Source organism: Nerophis lumbriciformis, linkage group LG13, assembly GCF_033978685.3.
Source record: "Nerophis lumbriciformis linkage group LG13, RoL_Nlum_v2.1, whole genome shotgun sequence".
Lineage (NCBI taxonomy): Eukaryota > Metazoa > Chordata > Actinopteri > Syngnathiformes > Syngnathidae > Nerophis > Nerophis lumbriciformis.
In genome coordinates, this window is record NC_084560.2 from 77,602 (window position 1) to 105,000 (window position 27,399).

At 41.8% G+C, this 27,399-nt stretch overlaps 1 protein-coding gene and 1 non-coding gene across 4 annotated transcripts in view; one reads left to right on the plus strand and one right to left on the minus strand.

Moving 5' to 3' along the window:
* The window catches only part of LOC133613936 (uncharacterized), a 35,365-nt gene extending 14,857 nt beyond the window's left edge, over nt 1–20,508 (plus strand). The window contains exons 3-7 of one of the 3 annotated variants that reach the window (XM_072914388.1): nt 17,471–17,651; nt 19,290–19,349; nt 19,479–19,975; nt 20,030–20,111; nt 20,198–20,508. In XM_072914388.1, the coding sequence (XP_072770489.1) occupies nt 17,471–17,651; nt 19,290–19,349; nt 19,479–19,975; nt 20,030–20,110 (819 nt within the window). In that variant the 3' untranslated portion in view covers nt 20,111; nt 20,198–20,508. Of the gene's footprint in view, nt 1–17,470; nt 17,652–19,289; nt 19,350–19,478; nt 20,112–20,182 lie in introns of all 3 variants that reach the window. The other 2 variants (XM_061971869.2, XM_061971868.2) reach the window with 2 other exon arrangements.
* A 5,555-nt stretch (nt 20,509–26,063) lies between these two features.
* On the minus strand, nt 26,064–26,136 carry trnav-cac (transfer RNA valine (anticodon CAC)). The gene has a single exon. It is a non-coding gene; the product is annotated as a tRNA-Val (tRNA).
* Between the last annotated feature and the right edge of the window lie 1,263 nt (nt 26,137–27,399).

The window sequence follows — 27,399 nt, forward strand, 5'->3', positions numbered from 1 at the left end:
GTTCATAACTTTTATGGACAGAATTTCTAGGCGCAGTCAAGGCGTTGAGGGGATCCGGTTTGGTGGCTGCAGGATTAGGTCTCTGCTTTTTGCAGATGATGTGGTCCTGATGGCTTCATCTGGCCAGGATCTTCAGCTCTCACTGGATCGGTTCGCAGCTGAGTGTGAAGCGACTGGGATGAGAATCAGCACCTCCAAGTCCGAGTCCATGGTTCTCGCCCGGAAAAGGGTGGAGTGCCATCTCCGGGTTGGGGAGGAGATCTTGCCCCAAGTGGAGGAGTTCAAGTACCTGGGAGTCTTGTTCACGAGTGAGGGAAGAGTGGATCGTGAGATCGACAGGCGGATCGGTGCGGCGTCTTCAGTAATGCGGACGCTGTATCGATCCGTTGTGGTGAAGAAGGAGCTGAGCCGGAAGGCAAAGCTCTCAATTTACCGGTCGATCTACGTTCCCATCCTCACCTATGGTCATGAGCTTTGGGTTATGACCGAAAGGACAAGATCACGGGTACAAGCGGCCGAAATGAGTTTCCTCCGCCGGGTGGCGGGGCTCTCCCTTAGAGATAGGGTGAGAAGCTCTGTCATCCGGGGGGAGCTCAAAGTAAAGCCGCTGCTCCTCCACATGGAGAGGAGCCAGATGAGGTGGTTCGGGCATCTGGTCAGGATGCCACCCGAGCGCCTCCCTAAGGAGGTGTTTAGGGCACGTCCGACCGGTAGGAGGCCACGAGGAAGACCCAGGACACGTTGGGAAGACTATGTCTCCCGGCTGGCCTGGGAACGCCTCGGGATCCCCCGGGAGGAGCTGGACGAAGTGGCTGGGGAGAGGGAAGTCTGGGCTTCCCTGCTTAGGCTGCTGCCCCCGCGACCCGACCTCGGATAAGCGGAAGAAGATGGATGGATGGTTTTCAACATTTTCTTTCAAGGCTTGCATGTCTACATTAAAACATTCTTCTTCATACTGCATTAATATATGCTACTTTTAAACTTTCATGCAGAGAAGGAAATCACAACTAAAAAAATCACACATTTTTTCATACGGTGTTGATGTGGAAATGTTTGCCTCGGCATTTTGATGGTGTGGACGTGTGGCACCGAACGGAGATAAGCGTCTCGACAGACGTCACAATATTTGAACAATGATGACGAAAACTGTTTTCTCTGTCGTGTCCGTGTGTCGAACATTGTTATGCGCTTATTTTTTTATTTGATTTTGTGCGTGGCATAGATTTGCCGTGCGCAGAGGACGCTTGAGCAGTGCGTAATTGCGCAAGCGCGCACCTTAGATGGAGCGTTGCTCGCACGGCTGCGCTAGCATCACAGCTAACGTTAGCCATGCTGCTACCTCTCTGCTGGGAGAGGGCGTATACGTATGTGACGTATGACGTGACAGTATGTGACGTGTGTCGTGACAGCATGTGACGTATGATGTGACAGTATGTGACGTGTGTAAGAAGGTGCGCTTGCTGTCTGTGAGAGGGAGACACAGAAAAGAGTGAGAAGAGCCTGTCGTGTTATGCCAGCAGCTAAAAGCAACTGCGTGAGAATCCACAGACCTGTGGATGTGTTGAAGGTGTGCTGGAAAATGCGGAACGGAAATTAGGGAGCAGCAGAAAAGTGGAATGTATTATTTAAATCGGTGCGTTGGAAAACACGGACCGGAGTTTTTTTTTTAAACTGGATCTGGATCGGCATTTTCCCATGCCTTGCCGATGCGCATTTTTTGGCAAATATCGGCGGCCGATCCGATCCAAATATCGGATCGGGACATCCCTAGTACCGGTAGTCGCAAGAAGGATCACTAGCGCCCTCTACCACCAGGAGGCGGGAGTCATTTAATGACTCATATTTGACACACGCAGCTACGGTATATTAATAAAACATAGCTGCTTACTGTTCTTTTTAGCAGATTCAATAGCTTGGACCTTAAATCCTACTGAATAGCTCTTAATCTTCTTCCCTTTATGTGATTTCAAATGATTGAAATCGGCCTCCTCCATTTTGAAAATGATGACAGGTGAAGTGTCACTCATGACGTGACGAGTTTGACCCGGCGGAAGTCCGAGACATATGCTAATTATTTTGCAAAACGAGTTTGACCCGGCGAAAATTCCAGACGTGCACTAATAAAATGAATATTTTGCGAACTGAGTTTGAGCCGGCGTTAATCCTGAGCCGGCGGCAAGGCCAGGCATGCGCTAATTATTTTGCGAAACGAGTTTGACCCGGCAGTAATTGGAGGCATGCGAATTGTAACCTGTATGTTACTTCAATAAAGCACTGTACAAGTACTAAATAAAACAGTAAATGATATGTCTGGGCTAGATCAGAAGAAACTAAATTCAGCTCTAGGAATGGAGAGTAATAAAGACTGAACACAGGATTTATGTTTAAGTGGTACCAAATGATATTAAAGAATAATAGGAAAAATAACAAACAACATTAAACATGTAAATTCAAATGGCCATTCACATATACATCAATTCACACAACGTTCAGTTATTTACAACATCAGTATACGTGATTTAGTCCTTGGTTTTTACCAACGATGGTATGAGCGCAACACAAATACATAGTTCATTAAACGGCCCCGCTAAGTCCACGTTGTGGTGGCAGTGTCCAGAGGGGTTTTAGTGAAGGGACGGGGAAAAAGTGAAGGTTCAGGAGGACCGCAATGAACTCGTTGCGTTTTGGCAAAAAAGAAGGGAAAACAGAGGGCGGCTGCTGAGAAGCCTCCTACCAGCCCGGGATTGGGTTGGGTGGATTCAGTTGAAGTAGTTCGGTTCCAGGCATAAAGCTTCAGACTCTAGTTCAGGGCTCTAAGCTCGCCATCCAACCTGGCCTGTATAAAAGGGCAGGACCAGTCAAATTTCCAGTGCGCACACAAAAAAATACATTCAAATACTAAATAATACTAAGCAAAGTATATTCCTTAATATTGTACAATAAATAATTCATACATCCAATATAATAATTGTTATATGAAAATATTCATTACTCTAACAGTGCATCCACAAATAGAGTGCTAGCAGACACAGTGGTTGACTGGACTGCTTCATAAAGTGCCTTGGATGCATAGCACTGATAACTATCAAAGCTAGTATGACAACACAAGAACAATAAGACAATTGTTGACAGTGATAACATTTCATTCATTGGGTTGAACTATATTCAGAGAAAGCGGGCATATAAGTAGATGCTAACCGCTCGAATGCAGCGGCTAGGCTACGTAAAGCTACACAAATGCAACTCACCAATTCCGCAGATAAATGACTCTCAAACACTCCCGCGGCTCCGGTAGTCGGCTCCTGCAGTTCGACATCATTCCATTTGAGTTTCGAAGGCTGATTGAATCATTAAAGCGTAAAACCTGCAGCAACCTCACAGTGTGTCCCTCTCGCTCTCACCGGTAGCAGCTGACTTCCGGCTTTTATGCTCGTCTGACAGCCGCGTTAAGTCACGTGACCGCGTGACGTAATGACGCACGCAAGTCACGTGACCGCGTGACGTCATGACGCACGCAATAACAGCTTAGACGACGAAAAATAAATAGACAGGATATTTAAATGGGGTTTTGTCACCCGGGTTACAGAATACTATATACCCGGCGCCAATTCAAGGAAATACGCACTTTTTTGTATTGGATGTTTATCTTTATTTTTGCACATTTTAAAGCAAAATAAGCAATACTTTTACCTTTGGAATGCGTATACTATTGCAGAATATTAAGATTTGCACTGTATGTTTATGCCTTCTGAAAAAACTGGCCTAAATTTATTTTTTCGTCTTCACTTTAAATGAAAAAAAAATAAAAAAAATCGGTAAAAGGAAAAATAATCTATAGATTCATCGAAAAAAATAATCTATAGATTAACCGATTCATCGAAAAAATAATAGAAAAATAATCGTTAGCTGCAGCCTTAAATGAGATGAAAGACTGTAAAATATATTCCAATTGAAAAAATGTATAAAGACAGAACAATAATATCATACGGACAGCCATAAGTGTTTGCATGTTGCTTTATATTTATGATTTTACTTATTTTAATTTTTTGCCTGGTTTTGTATCATCCCGTGAGGTGTATATTACTTTTTTTGTACTTCATGAAGTTTTGCACTTGTTGTGGGTTTTTTGTGTGGGTTTTTTGTGTTTGTTTTCATTATATTTGGATGTAATTGTTGGTTGATATGATATCTATTAGGTAAGACTGCGTGCTATGTTGAAAGGGGCAATAAGATTAGTCTTCATCCTACTCCTTCTCAGGCATTGCTGTGTAGATGTGTAGTTGAATGGTTGAGGTGTGATTGTCTGTTGATCGAGGATGCACATCAATGAAGGAGATAAATAAAAATGAAATATTCTTTTATTGAACCCAGTGTTTTTAAAATATGTGTATATTGCTCTATATCCTATATGTTCTGAATTCAATCCTAATATATCTTCCACTGCTAACCTTATATTTTCTTTCGCTAACTTACTTTCCAGTATTTCCCTTTCTCTATTATATTTCCTACAATGTATTAAAACATGTACGCACGCCCGTTAACTTCGACTTTTCAAGTTGAGGGACAGTGTTCAATGAATGAATGAATGAAATAAGTTTATTTCGGTCATGTAATCAACCATCAACCTTTAATCATTTTGTGTGACCAGTTTAAAAGAGTACAGATAATACATATATACAATCATACAGATTTACACACAAAAGAAAAGAAAAAAGAGAAAGCATGACCGAAAAAGGAGTAGGCTGAAGCCAAGGCTTATATTTGCCTGTCCTATACCTTTACTGAAAATAAGATTGCCTGGAACATCAACGTTAGAAGAAAAAAAATCAAAGTAATTGTTACTATATTTGATCATTTTCAATTATTTCGCCTTTCAATGTTTTCTTAAACCTTAACAAAGAAGTACATGTCTTCAGCTCATCACCACCATTTAACTCCTAAAACTGAAATACATTTGTACTTTATATTTGTTCTTGCTTTACCTATTTCAAAAATCAATATCCCACGTACATTATAGTTTTCTCCTCCTAATTGAAATAACATAAGAATACAAGCTGGAAGGCTGTTGTTCTTTACTCCAAACATCATTTCCATTGTTTTTAAAAACACAATATCCAAACATTTTAACACATTAGAACTTATAAATAATGGATTGCTATGTTCATAGTATTATTCTAATGACCCTTTTTTGAAGTTGAATTATTGGGTCTACGTTTGTTCTATAAACATTCCCCCAAACTTCAACACAATATGTTAAATGTGGAAAAATAAAAGAATAATATAACATATGCAGACATTTCTTATTCAGCATGCGTTTTACTTTCTAAAGAATAGCAATGGATTTGGATATTTTCCCCTTTATATATTCAATATGCGGTTTCCAACATAATTCATGATCAATTATTATTCCCAAGAATTTAGTTTCATGTACTCCATCGATTTGCACTAGATTTAATTTGAATTGTGCTTCACAATTTGCCCTTGCACCACTAAACACCATACATTTACTTTTCTTATCATTTAATGATAACTTATTAATATCAAACCATTTTTTTAGCTGAATCAACTCAACCTCAACACTTCCTTCAAGTCTTCTCCTGAACAATATCCATTTGTATCATCTGCAAACATAATACATTTCCATTTATTAGACACTGAACAAATATCATTTAAATATAGTACAAATAACTTAGGTCCCAATACCCAGCCTTGTGGAACCCCACAAGTTACTCTTCTTGGCTGTGATTTAGTCTTAGTCATTTCCACATATTGAGATCTATTACTTAAATAACTACTTTACCCCTGTTGTGAAACACCTCTTATGCCATAGTTTTCCCATTTTTGCAGAAGTAAGGAATGTGTCAGAAGCTTTACATAAGTCAATAACTACTCCAACGGTGTGTTGCTTTTTTTCTATTGCTGTGGCTACGTTTTCTACAAAGTCCATCACCGCTAGGGATGTAGATGGATTACTCCTGAAGCCATACTGATGATCATTCAGTAGCTCATGTTTGTCAATCAACTTATCAAGTCTATTTACAAATCATTTCTCAAGAATTTTTGCAAACTGAGGTAGTAGAGGCCCGTGTCTATAATTTGAGACCATATGTTTATCACCATTTTTATAAATCGGAATAACTTTAGCAATTTTCATTTTGTCAGGAAAAGTTCCAGATGATAAAGATTTATTACATATGTGAGTAAACGGCTTCAGGACACAATCCTCCACCACTTTAACAAGTGACATATCCACGTTGTTACCATCGACAGATGACCACTTCTAACACATCACTTTGACAAACTCCACCAAGAAACATTGCATTTTTAATGTCAGATACACGTTTGAACTTTTTCTCATCATTCATCCATCCATCCATCATCTTCTTCCGCTTATCCGAGGTCGGGTCGCGGGGGCAGCAGCCTAAGCAGGGAAGCCCAGACTTCCCTCTTCCTGTGGGACCCCGAGGCGTTCCCAGGCCAGCCGGGAGACATCGTCTTCCCAACGTGTCCTGGGTCTTCCCCGCGGCCTCCTACCGGTCGGACGTGCCCTAAACACCTCCCTAGGGAGGCGATCGGGTGGCATCCTGACCAGATGCCCGAACCACCTCATCTGGCTCCTCTCCATGTGGAGGAGCAGCGGCTTTACTTTGAGCTCCCCCCGGATGGCAGAGCTTCTCACCCTATCTCTAAGGGAGAGATCACTCCCATCAGTCACTAAGAGTCCACTTTTTCTATTCCCATCAAATACATTTATAAAAATATTGTCAATCAGTGCTAAGCTGTCCTTTGTTATTCTGCTAGGTTTTACAATTAGTGGAGAGAAACTCAAGCTAAACAAAATCAGTGGTTTTCATGTGATCATTGAAGGCCTACTGAAAGCCACTACTACCGACCACGCAGTCTGATAGTTTATATATCAATGATACGGCCGGGTTAGCTTACTAAAGTGCAATTTTAAGTTTCACGCCGAAATATCCTGCTGAAAACGTTTCGGTATGATGACGCCTGCGCGTGACGTCACGGATTGTAGAGGACATTTTGGGACAGCATGGTGGCCAGCTATTAAGTCGTCTGTTTTCATGGCAAAATTCCACAGTGTTCTGGACATCTGTGTTGGTGAATCTTTTGCGATTTGTTCAATGAACAATGGAGACAGCAAAGAAGAAAGCTGTAGGTGGGAAGCGGTGTATTGCGGCCGGCTGCAGCAACACAAACACAGCCGGTGTTTCGTTGTTTACATTATCGGGACAGCTACTATTTGGACAGGACTTTGTTAAAAAATACACATATTTGAACCGAAATTTGACCGAAACGACGCACACTTTAGCCGAATAAGCAGGCAAGCTCTAAAAGTACAGAAGCGGGCGGAAAAAAAAGAGACAACAATCCAAAATTCACCAATCTATTTCAGTCTTAACAAGCTAACGCTGGTCATTACATCCGTCTGCTGGTTTACACGCTTTTCCCGTGTATTATGTATAGTAAACACATAACATTTAAGGCAACGTTTAAGTGGGTACCTTGGAACATTAATTTGGACAATAACCTTACATGACAAAAATCAATAAAAAATAGCCAATGCTAATGTTTTAGTCGTACAACACGGACGTTGTTGTGGGACATTTTTGGACTGATTTAGAATTCGGACGTTACCTGTCAGTGGTGCTTCTTCGTGCTTGTGTATGTCCGCCTGGGGCTGCCTTCGACGGGGCTGACGGCTGACTGAGGGCCGCAGAGCAATGAGGTGCGAGGCAAGGGGTTCGGCTATAAGCCGCCTACCGGCCCGACCGGAGCAGGTGGAGATCCTTGGCCTCAGGCTCGAGGCCTATCTACAGCTCGCCATCCAAGACTTAGGGACCTGGCCTGCGTAAGTATCAATGTGCGCACATAACATCAACATTAAGTCATCTATCGTTGGACCTTCAATAAATAATACTGCTAACATTAACAATCACATGCATGTATAAAATAAACACGACAGTACACAGTGTTGTCACTATGACGGGAGTAGCATCTGAACAGTAACAGTGACGTCACTACGACGGCTCTAACCAAAGAACAGCTGCAGTGTTCATTCATTGTCTTTACCACAGCATAAAAAGTGCAAATGGCCTTAAAACGCCACAATACTCAGATACCATATGTAAGTTGAAGCAGGAACAGGAAGTAGTTGTAAAAAGATGGCGGCGCTCCCGTAAGTTGCGACAACATTTAGTAATTATTATCAAATCCACTGTCAAAATACAAAGAAAAGGCGTGGGAAGCATCGACGTAATTTTTGTCATGCCTCCTCCAAAGAAGAGCGCACAGATGGAGAATGACATAGAGGAAATACGCAAGTCGCTAAACTTCATGTCAGGGGACCTGGCTAGCGTCTCCCAACAGCTAAGCAAGCTAACGGAGCTTGTAGATGAAGTGAGGAAACTCAAAGAAACAATCCGACAAAAAGACAAGACAATAACTGATCTTGAAAGGAGAGTTGAAAACTTGGAGCAGTACACAAGGATGGAAGATGTCATCATCACGGGACTAAACATCAGACCGCGCTCATATGCCCGAGCTGCTACGGCGGGCAGGAATGTTGGAGAGGACGCGGAGACAGACGATCTGCAAACTCTGGAGGACCAAGTCTTGCACTTTTTGAAAGGAAAAGACATACACGTGGATGCAAACAATATCTCAGCGTGTCATACACTGCCACGCAGAGACAGAGCAAAGCCTGCAGTCCTTGTGCGCTTTGTAAACCGGAGACACAAAACGGAACTACTGAGACAAGGAAGAAAGTTAAAGGGATCAGCGGTGTATATCAACGAGCATCCGACCAAGAAAATATGGGATATAGCACGGGAAGCACGGATCCTCAGGAAAAACAACAAGATTGGAGCCACATGGACAAGAAACTGCAAGGTTTTCATTCAGCTGAATGGATCTACGCCGGAAAAAGCTAAAGTGATACTGGTAAGAGAACTTGAAGACCTCGAACAATTCAGATAATGTCGATTGTTCCATTTTTTGGACAATCACAATTGCACTCTCGTCGAGCTCATTTTTTGATCGTTCCTTTTTTGATGAGGACAGCTACAGTGAGATTTTTGATGAGCTTATTTTTGGAATGCTCAGACTATTTTTGTTGTTTTTTACTTTTTCTTACCTTGGATCATAAAGACATATACTCAACACCACGTATAAACACTAACTTAATACCAAATACAAACTTGTTTTCATTTGGACTGTTTTGGGACGCTCATAATAGAGTAAAAGTATTGTCAGTTGTGTGCGTGTTTCAGTGGAGGTGGATACAAATGTGTTATCTGTACAAAGAAAAAGATGTAAATATATACTAAAATATAATGGGGAGTGAATTAAAAAATATCTTTACCAATGTTGGTGATAAGGAATTAGAATGTAGAAATACTGATAATAATCATAGTAGTGAACTGTATAATAATTATAATCACATCCAACTAGACTTCTACGACAATATCAATTACAACTGCAATTCAAATGAGTTTGGCAGTGTAATCTTTACAATAATATTACCAGAAACTGTGAGTACTACACAGACGAACAATTTAAATGTGTGAATGTGGACAAATCGTTTACTGTAATACATTTTAATAGCCGAAGCTTGTATAAAAATGTTGACAATATTAGAGAATATCTGAGCCAGTTCAATAAATGTAGTATTGTTGCAGTCTCAGAGACTTGGCTTGATGAGAATAAGTGTTGTGAAATAAGATTGGATGGTTATGAATTATTCACCACAAACAGAGTTGGAAAAAGGGGAGGAGGAGTAGCACTTTTTGTAAATCAAGATTTAAAATGTTGGAAGATTGACAGCAAATCAACTGCTATAGCTGGAGTTTTTGAATGTATAACTGTAGAAATTGAAGTAGAAAAATCAAAAAAAATAAATGTCAGTTGTGTTTATAGAACACCTGGATCATGTCTAGATACATTCAATCAAAAATTGGATTATTTGTTTAGTAAATCAAACAAGATCCATATTGTGTGCGGTGATTTTAATATTAATCTTCTGAACCCCATGGACAGTACCAAAACAACCCATTTTATAACAGGACTGTACAGCAATCATTTCTTTCCCCTTATCACAAAACCAACTAGAATAACAGTAGACTTTGCCACACTGATAGATAACATTTTCACCAATCAAATAACAGCAGGACTACTACTCAATGACGTAAGTGATCATCTACCTGTATTCAGCATTTTACACCATTTCTTTGATGAGAGAGGGGCCAAAAAAGCAGTTCAATATAGATTTGTTAGACACCAAACACCAGAAACTATGGCAGCATTCAAGTCTGAGTTATGTGCTCAAGACTGGGGGGAGGTTTATACCTCCACAGACCCGAATGAGGCATATGAAACATTTTCATAACACTGTATGATATAAGCACTGTCCAATGAAAAAACATGTCATTAAGGACAGCACTGTCAAGGACAAACCGTGGATCACAAAAGGGTTATTGAAGTCCTGCAAAAAGAAAAATGATCTTTACAGAAGACATTTAAAGCACAGAACCAAAGAAACTGAACACAAATATAAAACGTACAAAAATAAGTTAACACAAATAATAAAGCACAGCAAAAGAACATATTACTGTAACCTATTAGAACAACATAAAAATAGCATCCAGGGTACGTGGAAAGTTTTAAATGGTATCATTAAAAAAAACATGACAAATAATGAACATCCAAGCTATTTCATAGAAAATAATCAAACTATAAATGACCCTAAGGAAATAACGGATGCTTTTAACACCTTCTTTGTGAATGTTGGACCTAATTTAGCAAATGAAATTGCACAACCTGAAAACTGTCAAATTTAATGAACAAACCATTCAAAGGAACTTAGAATCGTTTTTTATTCCCCCCGTTTATGAAAGTGAAATCACAGAAATTGTAAATTGTCATAAAAACAAGAAGTCAACAGACTGCTCTGACTTGGACTTTTCTCTGATCAAAGAAATTGTTGATTTTATAGCTGTTCCCTTCACTTATATATGTAATATTTCTTTTATAAAAGGAGTTTTCCCAAAGAAAATGAAAACGGCAAAAGTTATTCCCATCTTCAAAAGTGGAGATAAGCATCAGTTCACCAACTATAGGCCTATTTCTCTACTCTCACAATTTTCAAAAGTCCTTGAAAAATTATTTGTGTCAAGATTAGACAGTTTTATTGACAAGCATCACTTGCTAAGTGAACACCAATACGGTTTTCGAGCAAACAGGTCCACTTCCATGGCAGTGATGGAACTAGTTGAGGAGGTAACCACTGCTATTGATAAGAGGGAGGTTGTTGTTGGCGTTTTTATTGACCTGAGCAAGGCCTTTGACACCATCCATCACACATTACTTTGAAACAAAATGCAGAGGTACGGTTTTAGAGGTCTTGCTCATGATTGGTTGAAAAGTTATCTTGGTGGTAGAGAACAGTATGTGCATATGAACAATGTAGATTCAGATAAAAAGATTATAACACATGGAGTGCCCCAAGGTTCTGTACTGGGACCAAAATTGTTTTTATTGTATATTAATGATATCTGCAAAATCTTTAAAAAACTCAATTGTATTCTCTTTGCTGACGATACAAGTCTGTACTGTTCTGGGCAAGACCTTGGCCAACTCTTAGAGACTGTAGAGAGCGAACTCCATATACTAAAGCAATGGTTTGATGCCAATAAACTGTCAATCAACCTAAATAAAACAAAATATATAATTTTTGGAAATAGGAAAAATAACATACAGTGTCATATAAGAATTGATGATATGGAGATAGAAAGGGTGTATTCAACAAAATTTTTGGGAATCTATATAGATGATAAATTAAATTGGAAACTGTACATAAATATACTTAAGACAAAGATGGCAAAAAATATTGCTATGTTACATAAAATCAAAAACTCCGTAAATCAAAAGGCTCTTATTATGTTATATAATTCTTTCGTACTCCCTTATCTTAATTATTGTGTTGAAATCTGGGGTAACAATTACAAAACAAACATCAACTCTATATTCTTACTTCAAAAGAAAGCCATTAGAATTGTAAATTATGCAGATTATCATGACCATACCAATGCTCTGTTTATTAAATTAAAAACCTTAAAACTGCATGATCTTGTTGACCTCAACACTGCTATTGTGACGTACAAAGCTCATAACCACATGCTGCCTGGGTGTCTACAGGAGAGGTTCAAACCCAGAGAGAATACCTATGACCTCAGAGGTTCAGCTGTCTTCCAGAAAGCTAAGATAAGAAGGATCTTAAAAAGTAGATGTGTTTCTGTCAGGGGGGTTCAACTGTGGAACAGCTTGGATGATTCCTTCAAATGTTCCAGGTCCATTCACACATTTAAAAAAACACTTTAAGACCAATGTCTTGGAAAAATATATCACTCTTGAATCAACACAGTAGTTAATACTATGATCAATGTTAATTAAAATACTAAATGTGGGATATAAATAATAATGGAAGTATAATTGTTTGTATATAGTATATAAATTGGTACAAAGGTTTAACACGCGTATAAGGATATTTTACATGCCTTTACTGTGTATATAATTGAACAGTGTTCATGTTGTGTATAATGTGTATTTATAATATGTTGTACAAAGGACATTTCATCATTTTCGGAAGTTCATCTTGTACTTGACATTGTTTATAGGGTTAGGCGCTATAAGTGTTCAACTTCAGCCTAAACCCTTTCGGTCTGCAACATTTTCATTTTCATTTTCAATCTATGAATGTGCAACTGTTTGTTTATTTTGTTGACCATTGACCGAAGAATAATAAACTAAAAAAAAACCCAAAATAAAGACTCGACATAAATATAAATTCAATCAGATCAGAAACATTGGAGGCAACGGGATTCAAAGCCGATGCTAATCGCCTATAGGAAATACATGGGTACGGCTAGTCGCTACTATTAGCAAACAGATTCACTTACCAACTCGGCTTAATATCTTATCATCGACACACTCTCTCGTCGCAACACGTCCCTGATGTTCGGCACCTACAAGTTTACAATTAGTTGTAAAATGTTGGACGGTTGTTTTTACAATATGCAAGCAAACGACAACTTTAAAACATACCGGCTTCATCCAGGCCTGGCAGCCATCTTGGAATGCTAGATTTTATAGAGCGTGATTGGCTGCAGCGGGTCACGTGAGCACCGTGCGGGGGGGGAGGAGGGGCCCTCTTGTCACGTGTCACGTAACATCAGTAGCGCACTGAATTCTTGCATCCTTTAAGTGTCTTTCATGTCATACACACACTTGCCGGCGCCACGCAGCAGACCAGACGCTTTTTTGGAAAATCCACATTTTGTCTTTGAGAATGGAACACCCGCAGGTACTTAATTTGCAATTCTCTCTTTCTTTCTTTCGAACAACACACTTAAGTGTGTAGGTAACACGCGAACGTTAGGAGAACGTCCATTTTGTCTTGAGAATAGAACACCCGCAGGTACTTTGCAATTCTCTCTTTCTTTCTTTCGAACAACACACTTAAGTGTGTAGGTAACACGCGAACGTTAGGAGAACGTCCATTTTGTCTTGAGAATAGAACACCCGCAGGTACTTTGCAATTCTCTCTTTCTTTCTTTCGAACAACACACTTAAGTTCTCATAAGTGAACGCGAACGTTATGAGAACGTTAGGAGAACGTAGGGCATTGTTATGGGAACGTTAGTTTGTAACGTTCAAAGAACGTTAGGTTGTGGAGTTCTTGCTTGGTTAGCAGAACGTTAGCCAAGAACGTTTGGCAAGAACGTTTAGGGAACTGTTTAGGAACATGCTATTTTCGTCTGTTTTTGCTCTATATTGTCAGGACTAACACTCAAACAGAAAATTCAACAATAATTCTTTATTAGTGATAATTATAATACAATAGAAATGGAATGCAGTGGTTTTTACGTCTGTTTTTGTGCTATATTGTCAGGACTAACACTCAAACACAAAATTCAACAATAATTCTTTATTAGTGATAATTATAATACAATAGAAATGGAATGCAGTGGTATTTACGTCTGTTTTTGTGCTATATTGTCAGGACTAATTACATCATAATACATCACACAATTTCAAATCATTTCATTTTACAGTAGGAAGAAGCAAAGCGTATGTACGGTAATCCTATCCAGGGACGTGCACATGATTAAAGAGGGGCAGGGGCTCAAAGTCAGAAAAGGGCAGGACATTTTTTTTTGGTCCTTTACACAATATGGAAATTAATGTAAAATTAAAATTGCTAATAGGAAGCTAACTACTTGTAAAAGTGATTGCCATTTCTTTTGTGTCAACAAATTATTGTTATAATGAGTTAATTCACATTATCATAGTCTTGGAAGACATGAAAAGCAACAAAACACTGGTTTATTATTAGACACAGTGCATTTTATTTTGAAAATTAACCCGGTGTTTTATTTTGTATTTTGTACACTACTTCCTGTCCCGCACGATCCGCTCTGCTCTGTGCGGACTTGATGTGCGGTGCTCAATGGGGCAGGGCCGACATCCGGGCAACTGAGCTACATACGGGTTCTTCGAGCCATAGCAACCTGACTGGCGTTGAAAACAAACCGTCGCCATTACTCTTTAACCTGTCGACCTGCGCTGATTAAACCCGTCATTCTGCCTCCAAAATGCCCAAAAACTGTGTTGTTTTTGGTTGTGCAAACCACAACTGGAAACAGGGAAAACAAAGGTGGTATTTTGTTCTGCCAAAGCGTGCTAAAAGCCCACAGAGACGAGACAAATGGCTCGCAGCTTTACACCGGGAAAACCAGGACGGTTCTCACTGGAGTCCCCCAAAATCCCGGGTCGTGTGTTCGGATCACTTCGTTTCTGGTAAATATAAGGAACAAAAATCCACCTTCTTAACCACAACTTGGTCCATGCTAATGTTGAACCCGTTGAATTTTTACTGAATAACGTTGGACAGCTGAAGTTGTTGTTGTTGCACAACAATAACATACGCTATAAAGGCTATTTCCAGTCATTCAGCAAATAATAAATCATAATACTGAACTGAATTTGAATGAGCTCTCTACAGATATAATCAATGTACAGATACTGGTAGCCACCGTGTCATCCTTATTATCATTTATCAACATACCTTGGGTGATTTAACCATTTTTATGTGATTTATTCGTTATATAACAACCGAAGCGAACAACCGACCTGGTGCGCTTGTGACTCAGTGGCCTAGTGGTTAGAGTGTCCGCCCTGAGATCGGTAGGTTGTGAGTTCAAACCCCGGCCGAGTCATACCAAAGACTATAAAAATGGGACCCATTACCTCCCTGCTTGGCACTCAGCATCAAGGGTTGGAATTGGGGGTTAAATCACCAAAATGATTCCCGGGCGCGGCCACCGCTGCTGCCCACTGCTCCCCTCACCTCCCAGGGGGTGATCAAGGGTGATGGGTCAAATGCAGAGAATAATCTCGCCACACCTAGTGTGTGTGTGACAATCATTGGTACTTTAACTTTAACTTTAACTTTTAGACATCAAGATTTCCAAATTCCATGTCCGGCCATTGTGTAGGATTATCAGTCCACGCATCTGCTGGAAGGCGGTAAGGGCAGTCGTTTAATCCAACTACAGAACATTTTAACTGGTATCTTAACCTAGCCTCACTGGAAAGACTATTTACATAATCATACGCCATTTAGAACAGTTTAAAATGCCGTGAAACCTCGTTAAATGCCTTTTCTGTCAATGCTGTGTTCGCTGTGAGCTGGTTTGTTTTCAACGAATTCAATATGGCGACCGCGTTGCTAGGGGATTGGAGGGCGGAAGTGACGTAGGTCCGCCCTCGCCCATTGATGCGCCGTGCTCCGACGTCCGGCAAAAACAGAAGCTGGCACACTGAATACTAGAATAATACAGCGTGTTTCTGAAATATGACCCATATTAGATGCTGAATAAGTGGACGGCGACTAGACCATAACTCACAGGTTCAAGTTGCTCCACTGTCACGTCTCCTCACGGGCGCAGTTGGCTCTCTCTCCTCTTACTTACTCACTCACTCGCCCTCTCTCTCTCTTTCTGGCGGAAGTGGCAGGCTTAAACAACCCGGTATTACAAGAAAACGTGGAGTTTTTGTACCGCTGGTTTTTTTGTTTGTTTTTTTTACATCCTTGACAGGAATTTATTACTGTTGTTTAAAGAAGAAGAAAAAAAGAGAAAAAGCACACACAGGCAGAGGGCACTTTTTAAGACGAGGCAAAAAAGGGCAGGGGCTCAAGCACCCATAGGGCCCTATGTGTGCACGTGCCTGATCCTATCCCTCTCCCACTTCAAAGCGTTTACAAATATATAGAATCATTTACTGACCTTTTTAATAACAAAATAACATAACAGTTTTGTAATATGTAATTAATTCATGAACGGGGCTTTATATTAAGCCCGGTCAGAATAACGTCATTTATTCTTGTGTACTGTTCCAGTTCGTCCACTCGGTCCGTTATTTGTTCTATTTGTACATTTTTTGCGTCATTCTCGACTCGTAGAATTTTGACCTCCTCCACCAGCTGCATAATTGTCTGTTGGTACTGCTTAATGGCTGATACCTCTGCTGTTCAAAATTCAAGCCATCTCCTTATCTCCTCACCTTCATCAGGAGAGAGCACCTTCTTTGGCCCCATGTTGATCTTGGCTGTCGCAGGTGTTCACTGCCTTTGGCCTAGGCTGTCCCCGGTCCCGATAGATGTCGTCTAATGCCCAAGATCTTTGATGGGATCCCGTCTGGCCTGGCAAGCCTCGCTCTAGCCTCTCTCGCGCTAGCCTCGCCGTTGTCACCGCGATGTGGTCCCGCTGCTGCCAGCCGCCAGCTGGGCCTCTCCAAGATCTTTGATGGGATCCCGTCTGGCCTGGCAAGCCTCGCTCTAGCCTCTCTCGCGCTAGCCTCGCCGTTGTCACCGCGATGTGGTCCCGCTGCTGCCAGCCGCCAGCTGGGCCTCTCCCTCGTCGCTCTGCTGCCGTCACACGCCGCCGCCGCCAACTGCCGGTCCCGTTTTGATTGATTGGTGAAGGTGAAGGTGGTTGACGCAAGGGGCGGGGCGGTGGTGCGGCGGTGACCTTAGAGATGTATCGGGCCCTTCACAAAACATCCACATCCGCCCTGCAGCTGAGCTTTGAACCGGGGGTGTGAGGGCCTGGATAACGAGAGAAGGCAGCGATGCGGCTGCTTCCCCATCAACGACACCGTACAGCACTGGTAGCGCGTTATTACCAACCTCTGTTTATAAAGCAAGTTTGAGTATCACTGGCAAATGTTCACCTAGTCGCATATATGTGTCCTCTTTTTGGGATTTCACAATATGGTCAGCCTAATGTAACCGAGGGTTTATATAAGTCGCCTATACTGTGTGTGTGTGTGTGTGTGTGTGTGTGTGTGTGTGTGTGTGTGTGTGTGTGTGTGTGTGTGTGTGTGTGTTGAACAGGACATTCAGCAATTGTTGGAAAACTTGCCGCCAGACCAGCGGGAACGACTGGAGGAGTACTACTTTGAAAAGGAAAGGGCCATACTCCTCGAACGTCAAGTTGCCGCAAAGGCCCTTCAGGATGCCGGAAAGGCCCGTCAAGATGCCGGAAAGGCGCGATATGAGCTTGTCCAGAACCAATGTAAGGAAGGTAGATTCTACAAACCCCGTTTCCATATGAGTTGGGAAATTGTGTTAGATGTAAATATAAACGGAATACAATGATTTGCAAATCCTTTTCAACCTATATTCAGTTGAATGCACTACAAAGACAACATATTTGATGTTCAAACTCATAAACTTTTTTTTTTTTTTTTTGCAAATGATAATTAACTTAGAATTTCATGGCTGCAACACATGCCAAAGTAGTTGGGAAAGGGCATGTTCACCACTGTGTTACATGGCCTTTCCTTTTAACAACACTCAGTAAACGTGAGGAGACACATTTTTGAAGCTTCTCAGGTGGAATTCTTTCCCATTCTTGCTTGATGTACAGCTTAAGTTGTTCAACAGTCCGGGGGTCTCCCTTCTGCTATTTTAGGCTCCATAATGCGCCACACATTTTCAATGGGAGACAGGTCTGGACTACAGGCAGGCCAGTCTAGTACCCGCACTCTTTTACTATGAAGCCACATTGATGTAACACGTGGCTTGGCATTGTCTTGCTGAAATAAGCAGGGGCGTCCATGATAACGTTGCTTGGGTGGCAACATATGTTGCTCCAAAAGCTGTATGTACCTTTCAGCATTAATGGCGCCTTCACAGATGTGTAAGTTACCCATGTCTTGGGCACTAATACACCCCCATACCATCACACATGCTGCCTTTTACACTTTGCGCCTATAACAATCCGGATGGTTCTTTTCCTCTTTGGTCCGGAGGACCGACGTCCACAGTTTTTAAAAACAATTTGAAATGTGGACTCGTCAGACCACAGAACACGTTTCCACTTTAATCAGTTCATCTTAGATGAGCTCAGGCCCAGCGAAGCCGACGGAGTTTCTGGGTGTTGTTGATAAACGGTTTTCGCCTTGCATAGGAGAGTTTTAACTTGCACTTACAGATGTAGCGACCAACTGTAGTTACTGACAGTGGGTTTCTGAAGTGTTCCTGAGCCCATGTGGTGATATCCCTTACACACTGATGTCGCTTGTTGATGCAGTACAGCCTGAGGGATGGAAGGTCACGGGCTTAGCTGCTTACGTGCGGTGATTTCTCCAGATCCTCTGAACCCTTTGATGATATTACGGATCGTAGATGGTGAAATCCCTAAATTCCTTGCAATAGCTGCTTGAGAAAGGTTTTTCTTAAACTGTTCAACAATTTGCTCACGCATTTGTTGACAAAGTGGTGACCCTCGCCCCATCCTTGTTTGTGAATGACTGAGCATTTCAAGGAATCTACTTTTATACCCAATCATGGCACCCACCTGTTCCCAATTAGCCTGCACACCTGTGGGATGTTCCAAATAAGTGTTTGATGAGCATTCCTCAACGTTTTCAGTATTTATTGCCACCTTTCCCAACTTCTTTGTCACGTGTTGCTGGCATCAAATTCTAAAGTTAATGATTATTTGCAAAAAAAAAAAGGTTGATCAGTTTGAACATCAAATATGTTGTCTTTGTAGCATATTCAACTGAATATGGCTTGAAAATGATTTGCAAATCATTGTATTACGTTGATATTTACATCTAACACAATTTCCCACCTCGTATGGAAACGGGGTTTGTACCATCTGACATTATAATATTGTTTTTTTAATTTAAGCCCTCTCTTGCAGTGAAGTCCCTGAACACAATCCAAGCCCTTCAAGTTGAGAACAGAGCTCTCAAGAGAAGAGGTATGAAAAGTCAACATCAGCTCCTTGAGTAGCCTGACAATGAACTGTTTCATTTGTAACCTGTATCTTACCTTCACTGTAACTTGTATTTCTGTGTCTTACCAAACACAACTTGGAAAATGCCGACAGTCGCCCGCGATGTCGGTGAAGGGATCGTGGCCCGCGATGTCGGTGAAGGGATCGTGGCCCGCGATGTCGGTGAAGGGATCGTGGCCCCCGATGTCGGTGAAGGGGTCGTGGCCCCCGATGTCGGTGAAGGGGTCGTGGCCCCCGATGTCGGTGAAGGGATCGTGGCCCCCGATGTCGGTGAAGGGATCGTGGCCCCCGATGTCGGTGAAGGGATCGTGGCCCCCGATGTCGGTGAAGGGATCGTGGCCCGCGATGTCGGTGAAGGGATCGTGGCCCGCGATGTCGGTGAAGGGATCGTGGCCCCCGATGTCGGTGAAGGGATCGTGGCCCCCGATGTCGGTGAAGGGATCGTGGCCCGCGATGTCGGCGAAGGGATCGTGGCCCGCGATGTCGGCGAAGGGATCGTGGCCCGCGATGGCGGCGAAGGGATCGTGGCCCGCGATGGCGGCGAAGGGATCGTGGCCCGCGATGTTGGCGGCGAAGGGATCGTGGCCCGCGATGTTGGCGAAGGGATCGTGGCCCGCGATGGCGGTGAAGGGATCGTGGCCCGTGATGGCGGTGAAGGGATCGTAGAGGATCCCGGTGATGAGTCACCGGCGGCCAAAAGGGCCAGACGAAGCCACTCCATATAAGGTAGCAGGATTAACACACACAACTCTACTGACACATACACATTTTTTTGTACATCTCACTCCTTCTGATAGTCATCTTTTTTCCAGGCGGTACCATGGGCTCAGCGCTGCGGAGTGGTACCATGTGGCACCATGTGGTACCATGGGTTGAGTGCTGCTGCTGTCCCACTTCAATAAAAAATTGATTGACAAATGCTTGGTTGCTTTTTATCAATTCTATGCTTTTATGGGGATTGGCCCCTCCCACCTGCGAAGACATGCACCTGTCTTGCCCAAGGACACGACGGCAGTGACTAGGATGGTGGAAGTGGGGATTGAACCTGGAGCCCTCAAGTTGCTGGCACGGCCGCTCTACCACCCGAGCTATACCGCTGTTTTCACTGCTGGACTCTAGAAAGAGGTTCCGCAGCCTCCGAAGCACAACCTCCAGGTTGTGTAACAGCTTCTTCCCTTTCTACAGCACACATACTGTGATTTATCACTACAGTTTATTACTGTAAAAGGTATCACAGTACTATGCTGTATCAAATATACGCTTCACAGCATAATACTGTCATCTGTTTAGCTGCATTACACTGTTATTTTAGTGTAATATCCATGAACAGTTAATTACAGTCAAATAATTGTAAGCACTTTAGACTGAGCTTTACAGTATAATGCCACTAGAAGTTCATGAGTTGAACTTTTAATTTTTCAAAATCAAAACCCCTGTAATCTGCTGGCATAAAAATGACTGGAGAAATGGCCTTGCAAGTTTAAGCTTTTATTAACCAATTATTTTAATTATCTACATTCAGCTCGCTACTCGCTACTCATTTTTATCGATCTGTTAATGCACGCTTTGTTTGTTTTGGTCTGTCAGACAGACCTTCAAAGTGCCTGCCTTACTGGTGACCTTTCACTTCGTTCCACCAATCAGATGCAGTCACTGGTGACGTTGGACCAATCAAACAGAGCCAGGTGGTCACATGACCTGACTTAAACAAGTTGAAAAACTTATTGGGGTGTTACCATTTAGTGGTCAATTGTACGGAATGTGTACTGTACTGTGCAATCTACTAATAAAAGTTCCAATCAATCAATCAAAAGTGTGAGGGAAACAAGATACTTGTTTTATTTCAACCGTACCGTCAAAAGCCTCAAGACTGACCGCACATGAGGACGTTCCTGTCTTCACAATAAAAGTGCCGCGCCATCGCGCCTGCGCGAGTCTCCGAAAGCCAGCGCAAACAAGCTAGCAAGCTACGGAGTTTGACGCCAATATATTTCTTGCAAAGTGTATAAAAACGAATATGGAAGCTGGACAAATAGGATGCCAAAAACCAACCACTTTCATGTGGTATTAGACAGAAAGGAGGAACTTTTCTTCTCCTCCATTTGAAAACGTGGACGATCATTATCATCACTACTGTCTGATTACAATCAATGCAAGTCATCAGAATCAGGTAATACACCAACTTATATTCTTGTCTTCATGAAAGAAAGGAATCTATATGTTAAACATGCATGTATATTCATTAAAACACCTTTAACATGTAAACAAAAACAGCAAAATAACTACTTATAAATTATATACTGTATATATCAATGTATATGTATGTATGTATGTATATATATATATATATATATATATATATATATATATATATATATATATATATATATATGATATGATATGAGTGTGTATGTTACTCATCAGTTACTCAGTACTTGAGTAGTTTTTTCACAACATACTTTTTACTTTTACTCAAGTAAATATTTGGGTGACTACTCCTTACTTTTACTTGAGTAATAAATCTCTAAAGTAACAGTACTCTTACTTGAGTACCATTTCTGGCTACTCTACCCACCTCTGTCTAAAACCCATGAAGACAAATTGAGAGAGGAAGACAATGCTAAAGCCTCCCCAATCCCTCTCTCTATTTATGTGTTTTCTCTCCATCTACGGGACCGTGTATTTACGCTGATGGTTCCTGCTTTCACCCATTTAACATATCGTTACCTGCTCATTACCTATCTTCTCTGCATCCTGGGGTCACACTGGTGCTTCCTGCCTTTACCCATTCAACATATCTTTACCTGCATGTTACCTACCTTCTCTGCATAGTGTGGTCACGCTGGTGCTTTCTGCCTTTACCTATTCAACATATCTTTACCTGCACATTACCTACCTTCTCTGTATCCTGGAGTCTAGCTGGTGTTTCCTGCCTTTACCCATTCAGCATATCTTTACCTGCACATTACCTACCTTCCCTGCATCCTGGGGTCACACTGCTGCTTCTTTCTTTCACCATACAACATACACATTACCTACCTTGTCTGCATTGCCTCGACCACACGTGCGCTTCCTTCTTCCACCCATTCAACATATCTTCACCCGCACATTACCTACCTTCTCCGTTACCTGCTCATTACCTACCTTGTCTGCATTGCCTCGACCACACCTGCGCTTCCTTCTTTCACCCATTCAACATACCTTTACCCGCACATGACCTACCTTCTCCGTTACCTGCTCATTACCTATCTTCTCTGCATCCTGGGGTCACACTGGTGCTTCCTGCCTTTACCCATTCAACATATCTTTACCTGCACATTACCTACCTTCTCTGCACAGTGTGGTCACGCTGGTGCTTTCTGCCTTTACCCATTCAACATATCTTTGCCTGCACATTACCTACCTTCTCTGTATCCTGAAGTCTAGCTGGTGTTTCCTGCCTTTACCCATTCGACATATCTTTGCCTGCACATTACCTACCGTCTCTGTATCCTGGAGTCTAGCTGGTGTTTCCTGCCTTTACCCATTCGACATATCTTTGCCTGCACATTACCTACCGTCTCTGTATCCTGGAGTCTAGCTGGTGTTTCCTGCCTTTACCCATTCGACATATCTTTACCTGCACATTACCTACCTTCTCTGTATCCTGGAGTCTAGCTGGTGTTTCCTGCCTTTACCCATTCAGCATATGTTTACCTGCACATTACCTACCTTCCCTGCATCCTGGGGTCACACTGCTGCTTCTTTCTTTCACCATACAACATACACATTACCTACCTTGTCTGCATTGCCTCGACCACACCTGCGCTTCCTTCTTTCACCCATTCAACATACCTTCACCCGCACATTACCTACCTTCTCTACATAGTGGGGTCACGCTGGTGCTTCCTGCCTTTACCCATTCAACACATCTTCACCCGCACATTACCTACTTGCTCTGCATCCTCGGGTCACGCTGGTGCTTCCTGCCATCACCCAGTCAACATATCTTTACCTGCAAATGACCTACTTTTCCTGCATCCTGGGGTCAAACAGGTGCTTCCTTCTTTGACCCAGTCAACATGCCTTTACCTGCACATTACCTACCTTCTCTGTATCCTAGAGTCAAACTGGTGCTTCGGTCCACAAAGGAACAGAAGAGTCATTGATTTAAGGCACAAACTTGGGGAAATGACAAGTCAAATTCCTGAACAGAGGTGAGAAAAGGGACAAAATATCCCAACAGTATCAAGGGGATTTACCTTTGAACAAATTCCAATGTCCGAGCACCTTCCTCTTGGTATTCCAAGTTGAACACATAGTAGGTGGCAAGAAGGGCAGCAAGCCCTGAGATGAAGCTAGGTTGGACGCCTTCGCAGATGACATCACCTTCCATGCTGATCATCCAACGTTTTATTGTGACTTTGTCACCAGCAACTGGTACAGTCAAGAAATGCACTTTATGTTCCTAAACAGTATCCAATATGGGTAGCATTTTAAAGGTACCGTATTTGGAATGGCCACCTCACTCGCTCTCTCTTTACTCTGTTTACATGTAGTCTCCTAAGGCAGTGGTTCTCAAATCGGGGTACGCGTACCCCTGGGGGTACTTGAAGGTATGCCAAGGGGTACGTTAGATTTTTTTTAAATATTCTAAAAATAGCAACTATTCAAAAATCCTTTATAAATACATTTATTGAATAATACTTGGACAAAATATGAATGTAAGTTCATAAAGTGAACATCAAATCAAGTAGGCTATTCTATTCATTACCACAAAGCCAGAGTTTCCCCCATGCCATGATGGTTTGACCCTACCTGGCGGTGCCACACAGCACCAACTGCCAATCAACTATCCATGTAGAAAACAATGGAGGCTTGGTTCAAGCGGAGCAGTAATGCAGCTGAGACATGTGGACATGTTCCATAAATATTGATGTTAAACATTTCTTTTTTTGTGCAGAAATGTTGAGAATGAAGTTCATGAATCCAGATGGATCTCTATTACAATCCCCAAAGAGGGAACTTTAAGTTGATGATTACTTCCATGTGTAGAAATATTTATTTATAATTGAATCACTTGTTTATTTTTCAACAAGTTTTTAGTTATTTTTATATCTTTTTTTGTTATACAATTTAATGAATCAGAAACTGATGACATAGTGCTGTATTTTACTTCTTTATCTCTTTTTTTCAACCAAAAATGCTTTGCTCTGATTACGGGGTACTTGAATTAAAAAAAATGTTCACAGGGGGTACATCACTGAAAAAAGGTTGAGAACCGCTGCCTTAGGACAGTGGTTCTCAACCTTTTTTCAGTGCTGTGAACATTTTTTTTGAATTCAAGTACCACGTAATCAGAGCAAAGCATTGTGACTTGGATTTGCTATTGAGCAAGTCAAACTTGGTTGAGTGTAGCCGTAGCGCTTCCTTGACACGTGCGATGTGAAAGTAGACTTGACTGTAAATCTTTTTTCACATTGACTGAAGGGGCACGTAACTGTCCTACCTTCGGTAATATGACTTTTCAAATGCAGGAGAAGGCCCCGTATATCATCGCACTTCGCGCTACATGAGACAATATTACAAGGTAAACCTTCTGCGCTATACAGATCAGTCCTACTCTTGCCATATTTATGACGACGGCTGTGAGTTTTGAAGGTTGAGAAGTTGGAAAAAACTCTTGTGCATTTAGGGAAAGCACAAATAAACCATGCATTAGGCATACAACTATGACTTCGCATGTGTCTAACATACGCAAATACATTGCTGCAAGTCGTAGCACATATGTTGCAAGTTATCTTCTTTTTGAGATGACTATGACATTATGATCACTATGACAACAATGAAGAAAACTTAGCTCGCTAGCATGCGGCGGTACATGTGGTCAACGATAGTGTCTGTGATGCTGACTGTGACGCTATGTCATTTCGGACTTTATAAATATATATATAAAGCAATTCAAACAGAAAATGACACATCAAGGTACAAGTGACTCTTACCTTGTTATCAAAAACACACCATGCAGTAGGATGGATTTAGCTGCGGCGGCCAGGTGAAATGAAGCTCGGTTGGACGAATTGTGGGCGGACCCAAGAAACAAGTCTGAAAAATACTGAATTATACTGTAGTTTTACAGTAACTTACTGCTGGTCGATATTTTTTGTAAAATGCAACAAAATTTACAGTACTTAACTGCATTTAAGAAGAACAGTATATAACTGTCATTTTTTTTGGTATTTTTACAGTAAATTTTTACAGTGTATGATTTAGGTTTCAGTTGTCTATTTGACAGGTTCTTAATTTGAAAGCAAGGCCAACACTCATTCAGACTGCAGCTGTCTTCTCTAACTCTTTGGGAATTACACCTATGATTCCTGCTAAAAGAGAGGTTAAACATCTTATAAGTCAATCTAAACAGTACAGTTGCAATCCATTGAAAGCCCTGAGAATACAGTGACTTGAATGAATGAGAAATTTCACAGGTTTGTGCGTGACATTTTCATGGAACCCAGCATTCATGATGTTGAAGCCTGAGGTCTGCCTATATGAGAACCCTCTAAATTTGGTGTCGTGTGTGCTCGGCTGTACATGAGGTGGTCAGCTATGTTGCAAACTACTTTATGATGAAACACAGGACCTTGCTAGCATTTATTTCCTTGCTTATTTATAGAGGTAAGAAGGAAAGTAAAAAGTCTTTGTTTCCACCCTGTTTCGAACAGGGGACCTTTCGCGTGTGAGGCGAATGTGATAACCACTACACCATGGAAACTGCTGCAAGTTGCAGACCTTTATCAAGACTTACAAGTTGATTTTCAGCCAATAGAAAACATGGTGCTCGCTAGTCTTATTGCTGTTATTAGCTGCATTGCATTTCTTACCTTTTGTGGATGTTGTTAAATCTCTTGTGCTCGTAGAATGTGTTCTACTTTGTAGCATGTTTTGTCTGTCGCAGCCCGCATTTCAAACGTTCTTCCTCTTAACCGAGTTCAGAGACTTCTTTTACTCCACAGGCATTGGTGGTTCAGTGGTAGAATTCTCGCCTGCCACGCGGGATACCCGGGTCCGATTCCCGGCCAATGCATTCTGTTGCTTTTATTACATTTTAACTAATATTCATAAGGGACAAAAGCATTGTTTGTGACAACCGCAAGACGCAGGCATTCCACCCAAAAGGCATATTGGACTCGCCGAAGTCTGAAGCAGTGTACTTCTAGTTACGCTAATCCAAAGACAATGACATCGGGACATCGTAACATGAGATTTTATAATTTTTTGGGGAGTAATTAATCATGTAAACCAGTAAGTCTCTGTGGCGCAATCGGTCAGCGCGTTCGGCTGTTAACTGAGAGGATGGTGGTTCAAGCCCACCCAGGTACGAAACCTTGACTCAAGCACAGGGGTTTGAGGGTTTTCTTGTACAGCCCATGTCCTTCTCTAAATTTGCAAAAAAGTTTCTATTTTAAACGTGTGCCACGTTTGCAACATAACTTTCAAGCCATTCTTGTTTAAACTAATGTAAATTACTGATAATCAATGCTATCGCCTCAAATTGGCTATCATGGTCAGGGTCCACACCTTCAGGTACCTTGGAGTCCACATCTCTAATGACTTCTCCTGGACAGTCAACACCACATCAATCATCAAGAAGGCTCAGCAGCGGCTACTCTTCCTTAGAGTCCTCGGGAAGTACAACCTGAAGCCTGACCTGCTGCTGACCTTCTACCGCTCGTCCATCGAGAGCCTGCTGACCTACTGTATTACGGTATGGTACGGCAGCTGCACTGCAGCAGACAGGGAGAGGCTGCAAAGAGTGGTCAAGACGGCTCAGAAGATCATCGGCCGCCCTCTCCCCTCTCTGACGGACATCTACACCTCCCGCTGCCTCAACAGAGCCAGTGCCATCATCAAGGACAGCACCCACCCTGGCTCTGACCTGTTCCACCTGCTGCCCTCTGTGAAGCGCTACAGGTGCATTAAAACCAAAACAAACAGGTTAAAGAACAGCTTCTTCCCCAGGGCCATAACCATCCTG